This window comes from Eleutherodactylus coqui, chromosome 2 (assembly GCF_035609145.1).
Source record: "Eleutherodactylus coqui strain aEleCoq1 chromosome 2, aEleCoq1.hap1, whole genome shotgun sequence".
Lineage (NCBI taxonomy): Eukaryota > Metazoa > Chordata > Amphibia > Anura > Eleutherodactylidae > Eleutherodactylus > Eleutherodactylus coqui.
In genome coordinates, this window is record NC_089838.1 from 264,120,428 (window position 1) to 264,142,684 (window position 22,257).

General features: G+C 44.9%; 1 protein-coding gene across 1 annotated transcript in view; it reads left to right on the plus strand.

Moving 5' to 3' along the window:
- Positions 1-5,995: 5,995 nt before the first annotated feature.
- The window catches only part of SMAD3 (SMAD family member 3), a 106,479-nt gene continuing 90,217 nt past the window's right edge, over positions 5,996-22,257 (plus strand). The window contains exon 1 of the mRNA XM_066592927.1: positions 5,996-6,391. Within this exon, the coding sequence (XP_066449024.1) occupies positions 6,186-6,391 (206 nt within the window). The 5' untranslated portion in view covers positions 5,996-6,185. The remainder of the gene's footprint in view (positions 6,392-22,257) is intronic.

The window sequence follows — 22,257 nt, forward strand, 5'->3', positions numbered from 1 at the left end:
TCCCAATAAAATAATAATTCTGCATAATTTTTCCCTAGACCTCTGCATTGTGCCATTCCTCTGCTAGGCCTCCTAGAAAAATCTAAATAAATTGATATGTAATTGTTATTACATGCAGAATGCAAGCATTCACTACAATAGACATGTCAGGAGCGGTGACAGGTCCTCTTTAAGATGGTGATAAACTTTTTAAATGAATTATATATGCCATTAGTCTGAATGGTGGTGTTTCAAATACCGAGAACACTACTGATGCCTAACTGTGTTCCCCAGGTGCTGACAAGGGGTATTCCAGTGATTCAAAGCGAAAGTTACATGCTTCATAAAGTGATAACATATAATTGTGCAATATAGTGTTAGAACTTGTTTTACAAAGCAGCAGAGCTCTTCCTTTACTTGTGGTCCCTCCAGCTTAGCTCTCTATTGGTATCCAATGGCCACGTTCTGTACGCTCCGCTGTCTTACTGGTCAGGCACGCTCAGTGCCTTCATGTTCTGTAAGGGCGACACAGTTTGTACAATTATGATTGCTCACTTGTCGTACCGGCTGTGGGGCATTCTGGGAGATGTAGTTGTTGTACTTCCTAGCGATCGTTTTAAATAATGATGTGGAAGCCTAAAGCTGGTTGGAAAGCAGTTGTAGCATAGATTGGCAAAAAGGTACTGAAGTTCAGTTTGATGATTTAGATAGACGTTTGGAAAAGTTAGGGAAATTTTGAAACACAGTTTCACTAGCATTTGGTAAGAAATGGTGCTGTTTTGGAAAAACAATAATAAATGTTCTTGTAAACTTGAACATCCCAGTCATTATCTATATTGTAGGAAAACTTTACAGGCTATGGACACCTTTGAGTTATTTGTTTATTACATTGCCTGCATTATGGACTTAAAAAAAATGTTTGTAATTGTAATTTCTCAAGTGTATTCACACAGGAAAAGAAATGTCACACAAGATACAGGACGATAAAACAACCCCCCCCCCCCCCCCCCCCCCCCCCCGCCTAACTCCGGAGGAAGGGCAGAGACAGTGTGGTGCAGAGTGTAAGCTCTCGCCTACGACCTGGAGGTTGCAAGTTCGATTCCCACATGAATCAGGTAGCCGGCTCAAGGTTGACTCAGCCTTCCATCCTTCCGAGGTAGGTAAAATAAGAACCCAGCTTGGTGGGGGGTAATAAGTAATAATTACCTGAAAGCGCTGCGGAATAAGTTGGCGCTATACAAATACCAAGATTTGATTTTTTTTGACAGTTAAAAAAGAATAAAATCAACAAATCGCCAGACCCAGATGAAATAAACCCGAGGGTCCTAACGGAACTAAGTGACATGCTAGACAGACCGCTATTTCTTATATTTAGGGACAATATTGAGACCGGGGTTGTACCATTGGATTGGCATATTGCCAATGTGGTTCCAATATAGAAGAGAAGAGAACCTGGTAACTACAGGCTGGTAAGTCTTACTTCAATAATTGGAAAAATATTCAAGGGGTTTCGGAGAGATGCCATCCTAGAATACCTCAAGGAGAACAATGGCATAACTCCTCATCAGCATGGGTTCATGAGGGGTTGATAATGTCAGACCAATTACATCAGCTTCTACAATGAAGTAAGTTCTAGGCTGGACCTGGGAGATTCTATTGATCTCGTATATCTGGATTTTTCTAAAGCATTTGACACCATGCTGCATAATAGGTGAAACCCAGAGAGGCTATCAAAATTGGGATTATTCACTCTGGAAAAAAGACGGTTAAGGGGCGACCAAATAACTCTGTATAAATACATGAGGGGACAATACAAGGATCTCTGCCTTGATCTGTTTATACTCAGGACTGCAACTGTAACAAGAGGGCATCCTCTACGGTTAGAGGAAAGAAGGTCCCATCACCAACACAGAAGGGGGTTCTTTACTGTAAGAGCAGTGAGACTGTGGAACTCTCTGCCTGAGGACGTGGTGATGGCAAAATCAAGAGGGAAGTAAATGTCTTTCTAGAATGCTCTGATATTACAGTATATAGACATTAAATAACCAGCAGGGTTGTTGATCCGGGTCTTGGTTCAGGTAGGAACTTTCCAAACTTTGATCCAGGGATTATTCTAACTGCCATTATAGAGCGGGCAAATTGGCTTCTGCCTCATTGTAATTTTTTTCCATCTTCTGGATAAACAAGGGGGGTGGGGTGGAAACAGGCTGAACTATATGGACTTTGTCTCCTTTCGGCCTAACATACTATGTCACTATGTTTTCTATTTTAAAAATGTACACAGGCGCAGCGCTCTACATTGTATAGTGACACTGTTCATTATCTTTCCCCTTGACTATAAAGGAGTTGAAGAATGCAACAAGCAAGTGAGTCATATCATCAAATACCTCAGTATGTGTCCTGTGATTGTTTCCACTATGCAAGACAAGATGCCAGTCACATAGGGATTGGGGCCATCCGGAGACTGATGTGTGTAGTAATATCACTCACCAATCACTAATTTCCTTACTGTGGAAACAGCAAAAACTCTTATTGTCGCCCTTAGGGCTCATATCCATGGGCAGAGGGTGCTGATGCCTCCATTCTGTGCCAGTCACTACACTGATGGCTCCACCCTGTGCCAGTCACTACACTGATGCCTCCACCCTGTGCCAGGCACTACACTGATGGCTCCACCCTGTGCCAGTCACTACGCTAGTTGCCCATCAAATATAGAATACAACTTGAAGGGAATCACCTATTTTTAGTCCTATGAGCTAAGTTTATGAACTGCAAGTAGGTGACCTGCTGTGTCTGGGGATGTGTGATACTTACCTTCCCCATCGTTTCCCCGGTGTCAGCCCTGGAAGCCGCTGCACAATGCCTTCAACTGTGGCTTCCAGCACTGACACCTGGGGAATGATGGGGAGGTAAGTATAACACTTACATCTCTGGACACAGCAGGTCACCTACTTTTAGCCCATAAGCTTTAAAGTCACCACTCTCATCCATAAAGCCCTCCACAATGCTGCACCCCTCTATATCTCCGCCCTCATCTCTGTCTACCGCCTTACCTGGGGTTCTCAACTCTGCTAATGAGTTTAGATTAAACTAGCTGATATACCTGACTTCGCCCGAGTTAATTTGGTACTGGTGTTTATCTGGTGTTCACACGGAAAATCTCATGAAGTCGTGGTTATTTTAGAGATACCGAGGAAAAAAATATGTTCACCATTTTGCATGGTTCTTTGCGCTACCCAGGAAACACCACATGGAGGTAACCATGCGACATTTCCTTTATATAAAATGACATCGGGACGTGAGAGAATTAGATTACATACATAAAATTTAGACGCTAATTCTTTTGCGCTTAGAATTGAATAATCAAATTGGGACCCATTAGCTTTCCATAATCAATGCTTGTACCAAATTTAAAGTTTCTATGACATCGGGAAGTGAGAGAATTAGATTCTGTATGTAAAATTTGGACGCTAATTATTTTGCGCTTAGAATTGAATAATCGAGTTGGGACCCATTAGCTTTTCCTATTTATGACATAATCAATGCTCGTGCCAAATTTCAAATTTCTATGACATCGGGAAGTGAGAGAATTAAGATTACGTACGTAAACTTTGGACGCTAGTTCTTTTGCCCTAGAATTGAATAATCAAGTTGGGACCCCTTTACTTTTCCTATTTATGACATATTCAATGCTCGTACCAAATTTCAAGTTTCTATGACATCGGGAAGTGAGAGAATTAGATTCTGTACGTAATATTTGGCCGCTAATTCTTTTGCACTAGATTTGAATAATCAAGTTGGGACCCATTACCTTTTCCTATTTATGACATAATCAATGCCCGTGCCAAATTTTAAATTTCTATGACATCGGGAAGTGAGAAAATTAGATTCTGTACGTAAAATTTGGATGCTAGTTCTTTTTCCCTAGAATTGAATAATCGAGTTGGGACCCCTTTACTTTTCCTATTTTGGACATAATCTATGTTTGTGCCAAATTTCATGTTTCTATGACATCGGGAAGTTGGAGAATTAGTGGTGAGTCAGTCAGTGAAGGCTTTCGTCTTTATATATATAGATTTCTCTCTAATCCAGACCTCCCACTCCTGAGATTTTTCCCGAGCTGCACCAGTTCTCTGGAACGTGCTATCCCAGACAATCAGCTTAATTCTTAACATCCGCATCCACAGCTTTAAGCAAGCCCTAGAAACACATCTTTTTAGGGAGGCCTACTGTATTCCCTAGCATAAACTCTTCTCCATCTAACCCGCTTCAACACTCCACCTTGCAAACATGAGCCCCTTCTTCCTACTGTGTCCCCCACATACCGCACTGCACCTCTTATGTGTTTATTCACAAACATGGCTGGTGATCGACTCACACAGCTGTATGTATATATGTATAGTATCCTATGTGGGTATTATTGTATCTGGACGCCACCAGGAAGTACTGGTGGAGACAAGAGTAACGGCTGGATGATGCCCTTCAACTTAATTGGCTGCAGATAAGGCTCCCCTGCAGGTCCTGGCAGGCCATTATAATTGTCATGTCCTGCCTGCCATCACAGATAGAAGCTCCTCGCTGCTGCAATCAGTGTCCCAGGCTTACCACGTGATGACTTTCGTGATGGATGCTGCTTTTTCTTGGCCAGCCCTTGCTGCTGCTCGTGATCCCTGCTGCAGTCCTGCCTTCCGGACCCTCTCCAGGGCTCCCCGACATACCTGCTGCTGCTCCTATTTCTTACCCGGTGGCTCTACTTTACCGCCTTCACTCCTTCTAGCTGCCCCACTGTCGGCAGTCCGGATCCTGATGACAGACAGCAGAGATAGCCAGCGGTCGGCACATCTGACTTCTCGTAGCGTCTGTGCGGCTGGTGGCGCAATGTGAGAAGAGAGCCAAGAGAGCCGCTGCTCCCCACATGTCAGCGCAGCTGAGCGCCAGTGGGGCATGCACACTACTGAGACCAGCTGCATTGGGGAAGGACAGTATTGGGAGCTGCAGCAGGGTGTATGCCTAGTATTTCGGCCGCACACACTGCTGTGACCCGCTCCATGGGGGAAGACAGTATTGCAAGCGCCGCTATTATTGTATCTTGAGCCGCTACTTCCAGGACCTTGCGGCATTCACCCAGTCCGGACCTAGGCGTGTGACAGGGGCCTTCCTGCATGGAGGCCCTGTCAAACCCCCAGCTTCTGGTGGCATCAAGATGCAATAATACCTCCTATGTGTACACCCCCTTATAGTCTATAGGCTCTTGCAAGCAGGACCCTCACCTCCATTGTTCAAGATGAGCACTGGTTTATTACTGGGCATTATGACCTATTTTCTGTATGTTTTCCCCAATTTGTAAAGCGCTGCAGAATATGTTGGTGCTATATAAACAAAGATTATTATTATATAATATACCCCACAAGAGGTGCCCCTGGGTCTGCAGCGACGGAAACACCCCACAACTATTCCGGACCGGGAGACCTTCACCGTCACTTTCGGGGGCTTACGGCAGGGTCATAGATGTGTGACATGGCTCGACTTTTATAACCTGCGGCTCCAATGCAAAACTTCTAACATAATCTATAAGGTGCCCCTTTGAGGAGCAGCGCCCAAGGGTGACTACCATAGTGTCACCCCTTGTAACCATAGCTACAGAGATTATGTCATTACAAGCTTATTTACAGTGTGATACGCTTAATCCTCACATTTATTATTACACTTGGTGTACAGTGAGCAGGGCACCATATAGGAACCACCACATAAAGCTGCTGGGAGAAGAGGAAAGCAATGAAGCAAATGAGCCCCGCAACAAGCAGCTTCTCCCACGCAAGAGAAAGTGACCAGCCGCGTCACCAGGCGCATTAATCTGGCCGGCCTTGTCAATCATGCGGTGCCCCGCCCCTCCCCTAGTCCGTAGCCTCTGGCCTATATGCACTGCACAGAACGTGACTCCGATGAGGGGCGGAGCTACAGGGGTGTTTGCGGGACAAGGTGGGCGTAACCGGTGCCAGGGGCGGAGGAATACCCTGAGAAAGGAGGGGTGGTGACGCGGCTCAGACGGAGGGGGATGAAAAGTTGGACTAGAAGAGAATTGTAGGCAGAGAGAGGGGAGAAGTAAGGGATGAGCGGCAGGTAGAGGAGGGACAGGACACCAGTGGCACACCAGCTCCCTGCGCTGCCCACTTTTCCTACATCTCTTCCTCTACAGGGGGGCTGCCATGTCCTCCATCCTGCCCTTCACTCCCCCAATTGTTAAGAGGCTGCTGGGCTGGAAGAAGGGAGAGCAGAATGGCCAGGAGGAGAAGTGGTGCGAGAAGGCGGTGAAGAGCCTGGTGAAGAAGCTGAAGAAGACGGGGCAGCTGGACGAGCTGGAGAAAGCCCTGGCAACCCAGAGCATCAGCACCAAGTGCATCACCATCCCCAGGTGAGGTGCCAACTCCTCTCTGCTGGACAGAATGCCAACATTGTGTGCCCTAGAGTGGGCATGATTATGTAATGCCAGTGCAGAGAGCGGGCCCTGACTACAAACTGCACCCCAAGTCAGATGGCTAAGCGGGCATAGATATAGGGGGCACCTGTCATTACTTATTGGGGCATTTCTTCACTGGTTGCTTCTTGTATTCATCACTAGGCGGGCACCATATAACGGGGCGGATTTACTAATCCTGCCTACTATTTAGATGAGCCACTCAGAAAATGTGTCAAGTTGATCACAATGGTGCATGCTGTGATAAGAGTGCATCTTGGTAGACACTTTTCAAAAAAACGTATTATTTTGCGTCAAGAAAAGTGATGCACCCAATTAAAGGAATATTCTGAGCTTTTACTACTGCTGGCCTACCTTCAGGATAGGTCATCAGTAGTGGATTGGTGGGGGTCCGACCCTCCGGATCCCCACCTGTCAGCTGTCATTGGTGCGCAGAAGTGTAATGGCCGGCTTCACCCCATTAAAATTTAATGGGGGCGATTGTTCCTATTACTCTGTGATGGGAGGCATAGCTCCCATTGATTTCAATGGGGATGACGCAGGCTGTTATACTTCGGATCCCAACCACCGTCGCTGACGTCCGTCCCCTGTGGCCCTGACAGTAGGCTGGAGCGTCAGCGTTGATCCTGAGCTCACCAACCCACTATTGATGACGGATCATGAGGATAGGTCATCAATAGTAAATGTTCGGAATACTCCATGAAATACATTTGGCACATTGTAAGACTCTGAAAAATCACGCCGCGTTTTTTTAGACACTTTTGGAAAGAGTCCAAAAAGTTGCGCATTTTGAATGTGGCCTAGTGTGTCTGGAGAACACAAGACTCTGATACGCGTGTTGTATAGTAGCCCCATATTGGTAAAAGGCGGCCATGCTCTAAAACCTTCTTCATCTCTTTTCCCCAGAAATAAAGAAGTAGATAGACGTCCTGGAGTTGTCCTCTTGTCTTAGAGGGTTTTTCACAGCTGTGGCAGGGATTCCGTTTTTTCCTGCGTTGTTCAACGAGTAGGAAAGGGGAATCCCTGCGGCTGAACGGTTCCGTCTCTGAATGGAATTGAACAGTGCTGGACGCACCCCATTGACTATAATAGGGTCTGCCCGCTTTCCGCTCAGCTGTCCGGCTTTTGGACGGAAGAAAAAGTGCTCCATGCAAGGGGGGGTATAAAAATCACACCCCCGGACTCTGCAGCCCCTCTCTGATGAGCCCATAACTTTAGTTATGGGCTCATAGGACGTGATGGGTTACCTTTAAAGGGCCACACTTGGAAAACACACCCAGTACTAAGCAGGGGAGGAGTAGGAAGTGCTGTAGCAGTGCGTCGCTCCCATTAATTTCAATGGGCGTAAAACCGTCCGTCCGCACTTCCTCTCCTGTCCACATATGACCATAGCTGGCCGAATGATCAGCTGATGGAGCCGATCACCATCCATCAACTACTGATGACCTATGAGAATAGGTCATCAGTCAAAAAATGGGCAGACAACCCCTTTAATTTCTACTATATCAGTGCTGAGCTAAGCCTAGAGACTAGGAAAGCTGGGTGACTACCGCCAGTTTGTAATTGCGTCACGGTGCATTTTATAAGAGAGTACTGGGCGGCATGGCACTGACTGCCGCCTATAATACAGTGACTAGGCCTCCAAAATGCAGAGTGTTAGAAAGTCCCTGGTTGCTTTATGGAAATGTATACACATAGATAATATTGTAACATTTTATTTTGTTTGTCTACAATGTATATATCTGATTACAAATATTTGCATCTTCTGTCATAATTGTATCGAAGCGCCTTTTAGATAATAGAATGCAAGTAAATAAGACTCCTTCTCTCGTCTCTAATGTTCTAACGTAGTGAAAGCATCCATCACTATGATAACATGTCATGAAGGTAGCACATGGCATTTAATTATACTGTATGCCACTTATCAACCTATAAGAAGCTTCAAAGGGGGCAGTTCCCTTCCTACAAAACCGAACATGCTTAATGAAGTTGCCTTAGATTGTATACTTCGCATAGAGTAAACAGGCAGGCGTTAATAGATGAAGTACTGCCTGTCTACATGGGCCAACAGTTGCTTGGTTTTTAGTTGAGCTCCAACAAGTGAGCAATTCTCGGTCACTCTCCCTGTCGACTCCCATGTTTACATGGGAGAACAGTTTCCCGTAATTGCTCTTTTGACTGATTATTCAATTGGTCTTTCCGAGTGACCGGTTCCCTTCAAAGCCAGCGGGGCCGGCTGCGTAGGTTTTGCACCCATGACTCCGCTATCACCGCTTTCCCTTTCTTCATACTCGCCCACATTTCCCCATAAGACTCTTCTCACCTCGTCTCTCAGCGCTGTGTATCTGTGAAGTGGGCAGTCCCCATCACTTACTCTCAATGGGTGACATCAAACGGTCAATCAAGACCGGGAGCAGTGGCAAACGCCCATTTGACAGGTTCACAGCGCCAGGTTTTCGGATCTAAGAAGACCCCGTCCAGGAGAACAGCGGGCAAGTAAAAAAGTGGCCATAGTCAGGGAGCCGTGGCTGAAAGCTATGTACCAACCCTACTGAGATCAGGATAAAGGGTGCCGCACAGAAATTTGGAAGTTGTCAGATGTTTCCCCAACTCTTGGCATTCCTCGCCCCCCCCCCCATATATATATATATATATATATATATATATATATATATATATATATATATATATATATATATATATATCTATAATATATATATTCCTGTTTTGTGGGTACAGGAAAGCAGTGGTATTTATGTAATAGTGCAAAACGTTTGAGCTCATTTGGAGCTTCTGCAGATCTGAATCAGTATTAGTATACATCATTGTTACTGCCATCATACACCATGTTAATTCATTATTGATTGCAGTTTTCAGCGCTATTTGTGTGAGATGGCATGTCATCTGCATGTTACAGACATGTCCCAGGCAAACAGGGCATGTGAGTACATGCATGGGGACGGGCAGGGGGGCAGGCCGGGCGCACTGCTGAGAATAGTACAGCGGTAAAGCTGGATTTTAGCCATTCTTCACTGAAGGTATAATCCAATTGAAGGAATTTCTTGTCTCTAAATACACAAACCCCCAGCAGTTATGTCATCTGTTTTACATAGCATTCATTTATCTAGGGCACAAATCATCTAATACGTATGCCATCTGAACAGTAATGGGCAGGAAACGGGCACAAATCCTAAATAAAATGCCACACTTTATCTATTTTTCAAGATGTTTCCTGAGCGTGTTAGTGAATACTCAGATTGGGTAAATATGACCGTATTGCAGATTTGCATTTTCAGCATTTCCTGAGCCTAGAAAGATAGAACCCAACATTATAGTATTATTAAAGGGCTTGTATGAGAGTTAAAGAAATAAACTGGCAGCAGGAAATGTTGTAAAACTACCATTATTCTTCTGTCATATGGATTATGCCAAGATTGAAAGTTATCACTTTTTCGAGTATGATATCCATGTTCAGCGCTCCGCTATCTCCAGCAGTGCCACTGCCATAAACGGAGCAGTTATTACTTGACATACCGGACCCTGTTCTCGGGATCCATGGGGGTCCCAGCGGTCAGATGGGAAGTAAGTTGCAGCCAGGGAACTCTGGTAGTGGCTTATCACCCGGGGAACAGGACTGGGCTTTACAATTATTCTTTCTGTCGACATCATCTGTTGCACATCAGAAAGTTATCTGGCCCTGCCGCGATTGACTAGTTCGGATGTCTAGGGGACCCTTAGTCTGTATGGACTCCTTAAAGGAGTTGTGGGCCAAGTTATACACTTATACACTCTATCTACGGGATACGGAATAACGGTTTGGTGTCCAACTGCTGGGAACCCCACTAGCCCAAGAATTTCCCGCATGAAGGAAGTGGCGGATACCTGTGTGTCGCAGCTCCATTAATTAGAATTAGAATGCCAGACATTGCCAAGCGCTAGTACTTGGCAATTTCTGGCTCTCCCATTGAAATGAATGAAGCGCCGGCACTCATGTGCGATCATCACTCCATGGATGCGGGAACCTTTGGAATCACTATTCTCGGGATTGGGGAGATTCTAGGGGTAGGACCACAATCCATCACAAAGCAAACCCTGTCCTGTGGATAGAGGATAGCTATAAGTTAACATTAGCCCTTTACGTTAGACTTCATCAACCATACTGTTATCCATCAGTGCATCAGCTTTAGAGGTGTTTTGTTGCACTACTTTTGAAATTTGTGACAGTATTAGTTGACTGCAACTTTGGTGCAACTAAAATGCTCATAAACCGTCAACGATTGTTCGTCCAACAGTGTTTTCCGCCGGTCTCCCTGTACACAGTTAAGGATCATCCATTGAAAATCAGTGTCCCCATTCCTGCTTTTCCTCGACAACCTGATGGGAAGGTTGAACCATCCCCGTACATATTAGAGTCGTTCGGCTCAGCTGTTATTGGCGAGTTCAGACTACTAAACTCTAAAGTGTATGGGAGCCATAAGACTTTGATCATATCTGTGTCAGAGGCTCATTTGGGAGCCTTTATCTCAGATGTCTCATACTTCCACGCACCCCAAAGCAACCCCATTATAAGTCAGTGGGGTCTGTCATGTGTGGCTTATGTCTGTTTTTAACCAAAACCACGATGGAGATAAGGACAGAGCATAACAGTAAATTAGCTATAATTGTTAAGTTTCCAGGTCACAGGTTGGCCATTACCTCAGTTTACTCATTAGATGTTACAGGCCCCTCAGAGCTTTTTATTGGCCCTGCTAAGACTAGGTCCACATCTGCATTAATGAATTATTGTTTTTTTTTCTTGTTCCTAAACTAATACATGGAATGACGGGACTGGAATACCCAGAGAGGCTATCCAAATTGGGACTATTTACTCTAGAAAAAAGAAGGTTAAGAGGCGACCAAATAACTATGTATAAATACATGAGGGGACAACACAAGGATCTCTCCCACGATCTGTTTATACCCAGGACTACAATGGTAACAAGAGGGCATCCGCTACGATTAGAGGAAAGTAGGTTTCATCACCAACATAGAAAGGGGTTCTTTACTGTAAGAGCAGTTAGACTGTGGAACTCTCTGCCTGAGGACGTAGTGATGGCAAAATCCTTAGAGGAGTTTAAAAGGGGACTTGATGTCTTTCTGGAGAGGAAGGATATTATAGGTTATAAATCTAAGGTTATTTGTTAATCCGGGTATACAGGCAGGTAGGAACTATTAGGGGTTGATCCAGGGAATAGTCTGACTGCCATTAGGGAGTCGGGAAGGAATTTTTTCCCAAATGGGCTAATTGGCTTCTGCTCTTGGGGTTTTTTGCCTTCCTCTGGATCAACAAAACAGGAGGCTAGACAGGCTGAACTAGATGGACATTGTCTTCATTCAGCCTTACGAACTATGTTACTATGTTTTATAGGAACAGTAAACCAGAAATGACTTCAAACTGGATCCATCATATGATGGGCACTGACTCCCTACAGACCCCATTGACTTACATTGGGGTCCATTGGATTCCATCATGGTGACCGTTATTTTACTGGAAAAATAGTACTCATGATGGAATCTATGATTGAGCCTCCAACACAGATGTGAACCTAGCCTGGCAGCCGTTTCATGTCTGAACCCTAGTAGGGGTAGAGGTGCTCCTAGACAGTTGTGTGAAATATTCAATTTGCTTCTCCTAAAGAGTAACAGAAGATCAGAAGTGTTGCGTGACTCGGATCGCCCAAGTCACGTCGGGCTGTGACGTTGTGCTTCTAACCTATACTTAAACCGGATTCACACAATTAAATGGAATTGAGTCTGTTGACTGTCCAAAGCCATCTTCAATCATTGGGCATCACAGTGTCCTGACTTGACCCGACATGTCCTCTAATGCATGCAATCAACCAGTCTGTAGAGTGTTGATGTAGATGCCCAACTGCCAGGCTTTTTATCTATCTTCTTGTCTGTACTTCTGGCATCAATACGTACAGATCTGTCATAATGAAGGTAACTTCTGCTATTGATAAAGTGCTACCCAATCTACACGTGTTTACACCTAGAAGTTGGCACTGCCCTTCCACACGCTGTATCTTTGGCACCGGCTGTGTAATTATCTATTTACTCTCTGCACATTCACCGGATATTGTATTTCACGGTATCTGTCACTGTCTCATTCAGAGTACATTCCTATGTTTGTTTATACACACTAGTCGTGTGGAGTTAGCGGTGTGTAGCAGGGAGCGACCGTGGTGATAGACACAGGGGTGAGCTGTGCCGGATGTGGTAAGTCATACCTATGTAGGCGGCAAATTATGACACAGTTACTGGATAAGCCTCCTCTGCTAAAATGTATTGGTAAACATCCGCTTTTCCCTCATTCCTGGTGCAGCGATTGACTGCCATGTTCATCTGATCTACTGGATCCCTTCAGATTATCATGAAATGGGAGTGATCAGTTGGGAACTATAAAGATTTTATAATGTGACATGTGGACTGAGATATACTTGAACATTGCTAAGTAAAATGCAGTATTTAATCACTTACCTTTCTAACACAGTAGTCTTAATTTCTTAAGGGTGGGTTCACATCGGCATCGGAACCTCCAGCTGGGGGTTCCGTCGCAAATGTGGCTGCAAATGCTGGAAGAAAAAGCTTTGCATTCCAAAACCAGATGGAAAGTTGGTGGACTCCCATTATAGGCACTGGGGTCCACCTGGCGCTGTTTGGTTCTGCCCAGAGTCGGAGCCGTGTGGCCGCGTGGATTCCCTTTTCCAGCTCCCCAAATGGAGCAGGAAAGCGCAATCCCCAGCGCAAGTGTGAAACCACCCTAGCACTGTAGAATATATGCTCTGACCAGCCAAGACATTGAAACCACTGAAGTGACTAATATTCATTGTCTTGTGACAATGGTGCCTATCAAGGTTTGGGATATGTTAGGCAGCAAGTCAGCAGTCAGTTCTTGAATTTGGTATGCTATAAGCAAGAAAAGTGGGCAAGTGTAAGGACTGGTGTTGAGCGAACCGAGCAAGTCGAACCTTGCTAAGAGTTTGGTTCACGGATAATCTGAATGTGGTGGCTTCTTCTGTGGCTCAGTGGTTAGCAGTCCTAGGATCAAATCTGACAATATTGGCATGGAGCTTGTATGCTCTCCTTGTGTTTTCATAATGATCACCATTATTTATGTAGCACATGCATATTACACAGCACTTGATAGTTTGGGTCCCCATTGGGGGCTCACATTCTCTATTCACCTATTCTTTTGTTTTCTGGAGTGTGGGAGGAGACCTACACAAACTCCAGGTAGATGTTGCTCTTGCTCAGATTTAAACCTAGGACCCAGTGTTGCTAGCCAAAAGTACTAACCACTGAGCCAGCACTCCTCTTCCTCCTTCTTCTTTTTGGCCTGATTCAAACTGAACCAAAGTTTTTTCCAAACTAACTGAACTTTTCAAAAGTTCGCTTATTTCTAGTAAGGTTCTGAGCGGCTTTGATAAGAGCCAAATTGTGATTGCTAAATAACTGGGTTGGAGCATTTAAAATGGTAGGTCTTGTGGGGGGTTCCTGGTATAAGTGGTCACTACCTACCAAAAGTGGTCCAAGTAAGGGCAACAAGTAAACAGACAACCGGGTCATAGATGCCAAAAACTCATTGATGCACATGGAGAGCAAAGACTAACGTGTCTTGTGCAATCCTGCTTAAGAGCTAATGTAGCACAATTTGCTGGAACAGTTAGAGGTTTTCCAGTATCAGAACTTCTAGCTTGATGTGTTTGGGTTTGTGTAGCCACAGACCAGTCAGTGCCAATGCTGACCCATCCACTACTGAAGGTGCCTACAGTGGGTACATGAGCATCAGAACTGGGTCATGGAGCAATGGAAGAAGGTGTCTGTTGAATCCCACTTTCTTCTACATCATGTGGACTACCTGGATGTGTGTGTTGCTCACCTGGGGAAGAGATGACAACAGGATGCACTATAGGAAGAAGACAAGCCGTTTGAGGCAGTGTGATGCTCTGGGCAATGTTCTGCTGGGAAACTTTTTTGGTTGTTTGATACGTACCATTTATCTAAATGTTGTTGTAGACTAAGTAGGCATGGAATTGTTGTGTATACATTAAGGTGGAAAGCTTTAGTGGCACATAAGCAAGGGCCCTGTATGTGCATGAACCGTGTGGGAGTGTCACTTGGACTCACTTGTGTATTTTAAAGGGGCTCATCCAGCTTTAATAAAGGATGCAATTATTTTGTTCCCAGCCCTTGGAGTTGAAAGTTTTTATTCTAGAACAAGTACACCGCTTCATCGATATGGATCAATGTAGATAAATGCTTGAGGTCTTAAAGGGATTTTCTGGACACTTTAATTGTGAACTATGGTCTGTTAGCTGGTTTGGATGTTTTTATGCTATGCTAATAAACTCCATGACCTGGAACTGTTTCTCCTTTGATATTTGGTTCTATGCCTAAGCTGGCAGCAACCCATGAAGGAGTTGATTTACAATGGTTGAGGAAATACAGCATTATGTATTTTTGTGTTTTTTGGGCATTTACTATTGAAGACCAATCCTCCAAGGATTGGCCATCAGTAGTTGATCGGTGGGGGTCCATTGCTCGGGAACTTCACTGATTATCTGATACTCCTGCCATCTGTCAGTGCAGCCAAGTTGGCCATCCGCATTGGGGTCAAAGTAAAAGGTGTAATAGAAGGCATCGCTTCTATTCATTCCAATGGGAGCGATTCCTTGTATTTCACTTCCATCTCCAACTGCAATGAGGAATCAGAAGTCTAATAAGAGGCATCACTGACATTAATTTTGATGGGAGCAAAGCCTTCTATTTCACTTTCGACTCTGACCCCAATGTGCCTGCACTGACAGCAAGCCGGAGGATCCTAGGCGGTGACCCAACCTGAGGATAGGTCTTCAACAGTAAATGCCCAGAAAATCCCTTTAAGGGCCAGTTATTGGTCCTGAACGTTCCTCATTCACACGACAATCATGGTTGCCTAAAGGGACCAACGATCAGCTGATGAAAATGCTCCCTGATCGGACTGTGGGAACAGGCAGATGTACAGCCAACCTATGGGGACAAACAGTAGTAGCGATCATTCTTTCCCATAAGCCAATTCTTGGCTCATGTATAGGCAAATGAAACTGGCACCAATGTCCATTCCTATCAATAGGCTCGTTGTATCGGGTGAGAACTCTGCTCGCCTAAAAGGACCTTCACCCGAGTCAGTGCCACTTTCTAGGACCTTCACCCGAGTCAGCACTTTCTAGGTACAGTAATATAGGTCCTGTCACATTACCTTCTGGTCCTGCGGGCATATTGTTAATTTCTACAGTTATCAGCCTACCTGTAACATGTATGTCAACACATTCACGAGTACTAAAGATTCTGTAATAACATATTTGTGGTCATCCTGTGGCCAGACTCCCCGGCTTCTAACTATAGGAACTTTCTCTAGCAATAAGTGTAATAAAGCTTTACTTAATGTTACCCACATATCGCTCAACACAATAGCTGGGTATGCTTGCGTCTGTTCCCCCCAGCGAGCGAGCAGCGGCTGCATAGATTTCTCTGCCTCCTGAGGATTTGGCATAAGAAGTTGGAGGGCTGTACTTTTCAATGTTTAAATTCAGTGTAATTGCAGTCTTGTTAAACCCCCCATCCTGTTGTATCAGGTTGCAATATAAGAGCCCCGTTTCAATTAATGATAACCATCTGTACATGTGGATTTCTGTATATGCAGATGTTATTCTCACTACGAAACCTTCCCAGTGCAGAGGGGGCGAGGAGCCGCCGTGTATATGTGTTCCCTTTTATTGCCTCCCGCAGCTGCACTTCTACGCTCCGAAAACAAATTTTCAACTCTTAAATGTAGAATAGAGAGAGCAAATGCGGATGCTTTTTGCAAATGAAAACATAAGAGTTTTCATTTAATGATCATCAGTCCCTGTGCAAAGGGTTAATGGGGCAGCGTTTAGATGTAAATGTACAGATTGGTTTGGTTTAGTTCCAGAATTGCAAATAAAAACAGTTTTCCTCTGCTAGAAAGGAAGTTACTTGCTTACTAAATTCGCTTAGGGTTAACGCTTGGTTCGCTCTCTGGGCCTGTGACCTTCAGAAAATTAGTTTCTCATTGAAATTAGATTGTAAGCTCTGTGAGAAAATAACCCAGTGAAATATCCGTCAGTCCTTGTGTGTATAGCACTTTCATGGCTCTATACAATTCTGACTCGTACAGAAACATCATGCAGAGCTTCCAGACATCTTTGGGGCGCTACTGTACCTCTGTATGCCTGAGTTCATATGTCCAATAGGGTTCCATACTATATCTCATGTGTTCAGGGGGTAGTAAACGTTCATTAAGGGGGTTCTCCTGTTGTATACTAGTGATGGTGTAGCCTTAGGGTAGGCCGTCAATATTTGATTGGCTAGGGTCTGCCGCCCAGGATCCTCGCTGGCCAGCTGTTCATCTGGTCGATAGTGTGTAACCTTGTGTAATAGTAGATTGGCTAAGGTCTCACTGGTCACTTGTTCACCTTGCCGGTCAGCTGTTCATCTGGCCAATAGTGTAGCCTTAGGGTAGGCCATTAATAGTAGATTGGCTAGGGTTTCACTGGTCAACTGTTCACCTTGCCGGTCAGCTGTTCATCTGGCCAATGGTGTATCCTTAGGGTAGGCCATTAATAGTAGATTGCCTAGGGTCTGCCGCCCAGAATCCTCGACGGTCAGCTGTTCATCTGGCCGATGGTGTAGCCTTGGGGTAGGCCATTAATAGTAGATTGGCTAGGGTTTCACTGGTCAGCTGTTCACCTTGCCGGTCAGCTGTTCATCTGGCCAATGGTGTATCCTTAGGGTAGGCCATTAATAGTAGATTAGCTAGGGTCTGTCACCCAGGATCCTCGCCAGTCAACTGTTCATCTGGTCGATGGCGTATCCTCAGGGTAGGCCATTAATAGTAGATTGGCTAGGGTCTCACCGGTCACCTGTTCACCTCACTGGTCAGCTGTTCATGTGGTCGATGCGTGCTTATACTGAACCAATATCTGCAAGAAGCAGATGGCTATGTTCCCATTGCAGTGATCAGGCTTAGTATTTGCCATGCAGTTGCCTTGGAAATGAGCAGGATCTTTGTGTGTAATACCAAGCGTGGCCACTGCAGTGGGAATGGAGCTGTCTGCTGTTAGCTTCCTACAGAAATCGTTTCAGTGCATGGACCCAGAGAATAGCTGATCAGTGGGGATCCCGGGTGGCAGACTCCTCGACTTATTGATGGCTTTCCTCTAAAAGATAGGTCATCCGTAGTTTATAAGTGGGCAACACCTTTTAATTAACTTTTGCTTTTTACAGTATAACTGAATCTTGATACCACTGCTAACATAATTGTCAAAATGAACTGAGCAATAAAACCTTGGAGGGTGACCATAGAAATTGGTTAGCTAGGCTATATAGACATTGGTAGGTCCTGTTGAAATCTGAACGATTCGCTGCAATGTGCTGCTGATGCGTTGGAGGCGGTTGTACCTTTTTAATGGAGTCCTACAACTATATGGGGAGATTTTCTTTGTGGTCCTGGTTTGTTGTAGGTGATTGGGAAATTTGATAATACATTCCCCTGGGCCAGGGACTGGCATGTTTTTGGGTCTACATATGGGCAGCCAAGTATGCTTGTGTGTAGTAAGTAACGACTACCTGCAGTAAAAGGAGAGAGCGTGCATGCATCCATTGTCGTTACAGAGGCTGTCAGCTACTTTTAGCTCTGTAAGCTAAGCTTATGGGCTGAAGGTATTGACTCGCTGAGTCTGGGGATGTAAGTTTCATACTCCCCTTCCCGTCGTTCTCCTGGTGTCTGCGTTGAAAGCTGCTCAATATATTCAGTGGCGACTTTCAGCGCTCACACGGGGGCAATGACGGGGAAGGGGACTATAAAACTTTAAAGGGATTTCCCAGTAGTGAAACTTATACTCTATCAATAGGGGGGACAATGGTCTGACCTGAAGGGGGAGGGGCTGACCACTGAGAATACCACTAGTCAGGAAAATAGAGGTTCCTTCTACCTTCAAATGAATATAGTGGAGGTTGAGTATATGCTCTGCCGCTCCATTTATCCGCCGGAGTTAGCTTAGTGCTTGGATTCTGCTTTCTCTGGCCATCCCATTGAAGTAAATGAAGCGACAGTATGTGTGCTTGGCCACCGCTAGAGATGAGCGAGCAGGCTCGTTTAAGGCTGATGCTAGATCGAGCATCGGTCTTGTCAAGTAACTGATTACTAGACCGAGCACCATGCGGGGGTGCAGAGAGGGAGAGACAGAAGTCTCTCTCACTCCCCCCCCCCCCCCCCCACATGGTGCTTGGTTGAGTAATCAGTCACTCGACAACACCGATGCTCTCTCGATCATCAGCCTTACTTAAACGAGCGTTCTGGCTCATCTCTAGCCACCTCCACCCTGTTCTTTTAGGGGTCCATGTGACCAAATTCTCGAAACTGCTGTGTGTTCCAGTGGTCAAACACCCTGTTCCATGGATTAGGGATATCATGCAATAATGGGAAACTCCCGTGAGTATGCTGCAGATTTCAAACCTTCAATTAAAGGGGTGAAGCCTACCGCAGATCCGTGTTAAAGTCCTCCACCATTTGGTGTGGATTTTGACTCAAATTTTGTGCATATTTTTCTACTGTAGAAAATCTGCCCCAAACCTGCTACATTGGAACGTACACTTTAAGGGAATATTCACATGCAAAAGATTTGTTTTAACTCTCATTCATCTCTATTCAGATAAATGGATGGATTTTTCATTTGCAAACATTTTAGCAACAAATCTGCCAAGTTGTGAACTGATTTTGTTGAGGGAACTTGTCACATTGAACGTGCAATCTGAACTGCAGGCATGATGTTATAGGGCAGGAGGAGCCGAGCAGATTGATATATAGTTTTATGGGGAAAGATTCAGTATAACTTGTAATTTATTCATGTATATCTCTGCTCATTCTGAACTGAACAGTCCAATGGGCGGAGCTATCAGTGATTGACAGCAGCTGGCAACCACTGATAGGACCACCCATTGGACTCTTCAGCTCAGAATGAGCAGAGTTATAAATGAATCTTTCCCCATAAAACTATATATCAATCTGCTCATCTCCTCCTGCCCTATAACATCATGCCTGCAGCTTGGACAGCATGTTGGAGCCGACAGATTGGACCCACCGCACCTGAAGAAACAAAGATGGCTGCACCCCTTCTCTGACTACCTGATGCACATTGTACATTAGTATGCATTGGTAGTCTAGGACACTACATGCTGCTCTGACTGGCCAGCATTGCTCATGTGGTCAGCACTGGTTAATCAAAGCAGGTGTAGTGTCTTAGACTAATGATGCATATTACTGCACAGTGTGCATCAGGTAGTCAGAGAAGCTGGTGCGGCCATCTTTGTTTCTCCAGGCATCGAGGATTGCTGTAAAGAGCGCCTTCATTGGCAACTGCCTTCTGCCAGAGTGAAGCTTTGTAGGAGATGCAATCTGGGAGAATAGGCTCCATGGGTTTTCGTTGTCGTTCGATAGATTGGCAACCTGAAAACTCACATTCCTACCTGCGCCTCGCAGCATTACATAACAGGCTATGTTCACACGTGGTATAAATGCTGTGGATTTTCTGCAGCGTACGAGTAAGGCTGAATGCACAAGGGTGGATTTGCATTGCAGAATCCAGAGTGAGCGTCCGTATTCTGCAGCAAATGCCTGCAATAAGCATGTAATGTAAAAATGGGTATTCATGCCCATGAGTGGAAATCAATTGCGATTTTTCTTTTCGCTGGGGAAATTTGCAGCATGCTCTATTTTGAGCCGGATTGAAGTCAATGGAAGCCAACCGACCCACGGCCCTTCCGCAATCATCATTGCGGGAAGGCTGCGGGATTTGTGTTATTGCCTAGTGACGGCGCGGCATTATCTGTACTGTGCATATGCATCAACTGGCACATCTGTAGCACAGATAACAAGAATCGGAACAGATACGTGATGTCACTGTCGGGCACTAGGTCAGATCCCGCATGCAGTATCCGATCCGCTCATGTGCATTCGGCCTTAGGGGGATGAGATTTCAGGAAACTAGAGCTACACTATAAGTTGGGGTCTGGAAAAAGCAGAGCAGACTTTAGGACTTTGAGCACACCAGAATTCTGAGACTTTTTAGAGCCCAGACAATAAAAACGGCATATGTATCAATAAACAATAATCCAAAAAGTTAGGTGCTAGTGATGGATTTTCAGGCACGTTGGATTTATCCAGCCCTGTTTTTTTCCCCCATAAGTGTAATATTTCCAAATGCACTTTCTTGGGGGAACGACAGGGGGCTTTAAATGCTTATTCCATATAGTGATGCACCCCAAATAAAAGAGCTGGCTTGTGGTTGGTTTGAGTTTCCCCAACAGAAGCTTCTTTCCATTGCTCAGGCAATAAATAGTTTTCCTCTTTAACCGCAAACCATGTGACTTTGGAATCCGTGCTCAGGGAGTGGTGCATACACAGCTACTTCTGTGTACACTCAGCCCATTCCTCTCCCATCGAAATACTCACCGGAGACTCTCTGTAGGAAGCGCTGGTCTATTTAGAGCCATTTATGTCCAGGCAACTTGGGGCGCTGCGACTCGCAGCTTTTAAATCTCACAAGTCAGAGACCGGGCAAAACTTTTTATGCTGAATGATATCCGGAAAATAAAGTGTAACTTGAGCCACACATGCATCCATGTGTCACCCTCCGTGATGGGGGCGAAAATGGGGCACCGTAGAAATGAATGTAAGAGGCATTTCCTGGGACGCCAACTGTCAGCTCCTACGTTTATTTGTAGATGCGGGTGGTTAGAAGTAGTTGCAGTGATACATCACACATATTAAGGCGGCGTACAGTATTTCGAGGAAGTCACCGCGGAGATAAACAATTAAAGCAACAGTTGTCTGCAGCGTGCCAACTTATGTTGATGCAGGTTCCCCGCTCCGCTGCTGCTTTGGATATGACGTGTTAGCTGAATGCGTGCCAGCTACAACATTTATAGTAGTGAATGAATATTGTATACTCTCAGGTGCATTCATACAGTGTCGGGGCTGCAGAACAGTTTGCATTCATCACCAACCAAAACCATCGTGGTTAGAATGTGATGATTGCCAAGTTTAACAACTTTCCAATACTGCACCAAATTGATCACAGCCTTGGAAAACCCTTTTTGATCTTTTTTTTTTTTTTTAAAGCACCCAAATCTGCTCTAAGAGTCACAATAAATAACCAGTTTCACTAAAAATAAGACCTACCCCAAAAAATAAGCCCTAGCATGATTTTTTTTTCTCAAGATTTTTCAGGAATTTTGAAGAATAAGCCCTACTCCAAAATTGAGCCCTAGTCAGAGTTAATTTAAAAAAAAGACAATATAAATAGTGTCCAGGCAGCTATACATGTAAAAAACTAAAATCGTTTGGAGCAAAAATTTATATAAGACACTGTCTTATTTTCGGGGAAACCTGTTACCATAAATTTAAGTGCCTTTTTTAAAATCTCTTGCCTTCTCTCGCTGTTTTTGCCTTAAGCTGTTTTTGTTCACAGGCGTCACTTTTGCTTGCGTGCGCTACGCTTCTGCTATTCCCTGCTTTCCTACTAGTACCATCATCCGTAATACTGGCGTCACAGGCAGCACTAGTTCCATGCACCGCACAGTATCCAGTGTTTTGTCCGTGTCCAATGAAGGCTTTGCATACGTGCTTTCACTGCAAGCTGATTGGGCCAAGGCCACGGGCGGGAGCAGAAGTTGGAGGCATCAGTGCTAAGAATGTGACT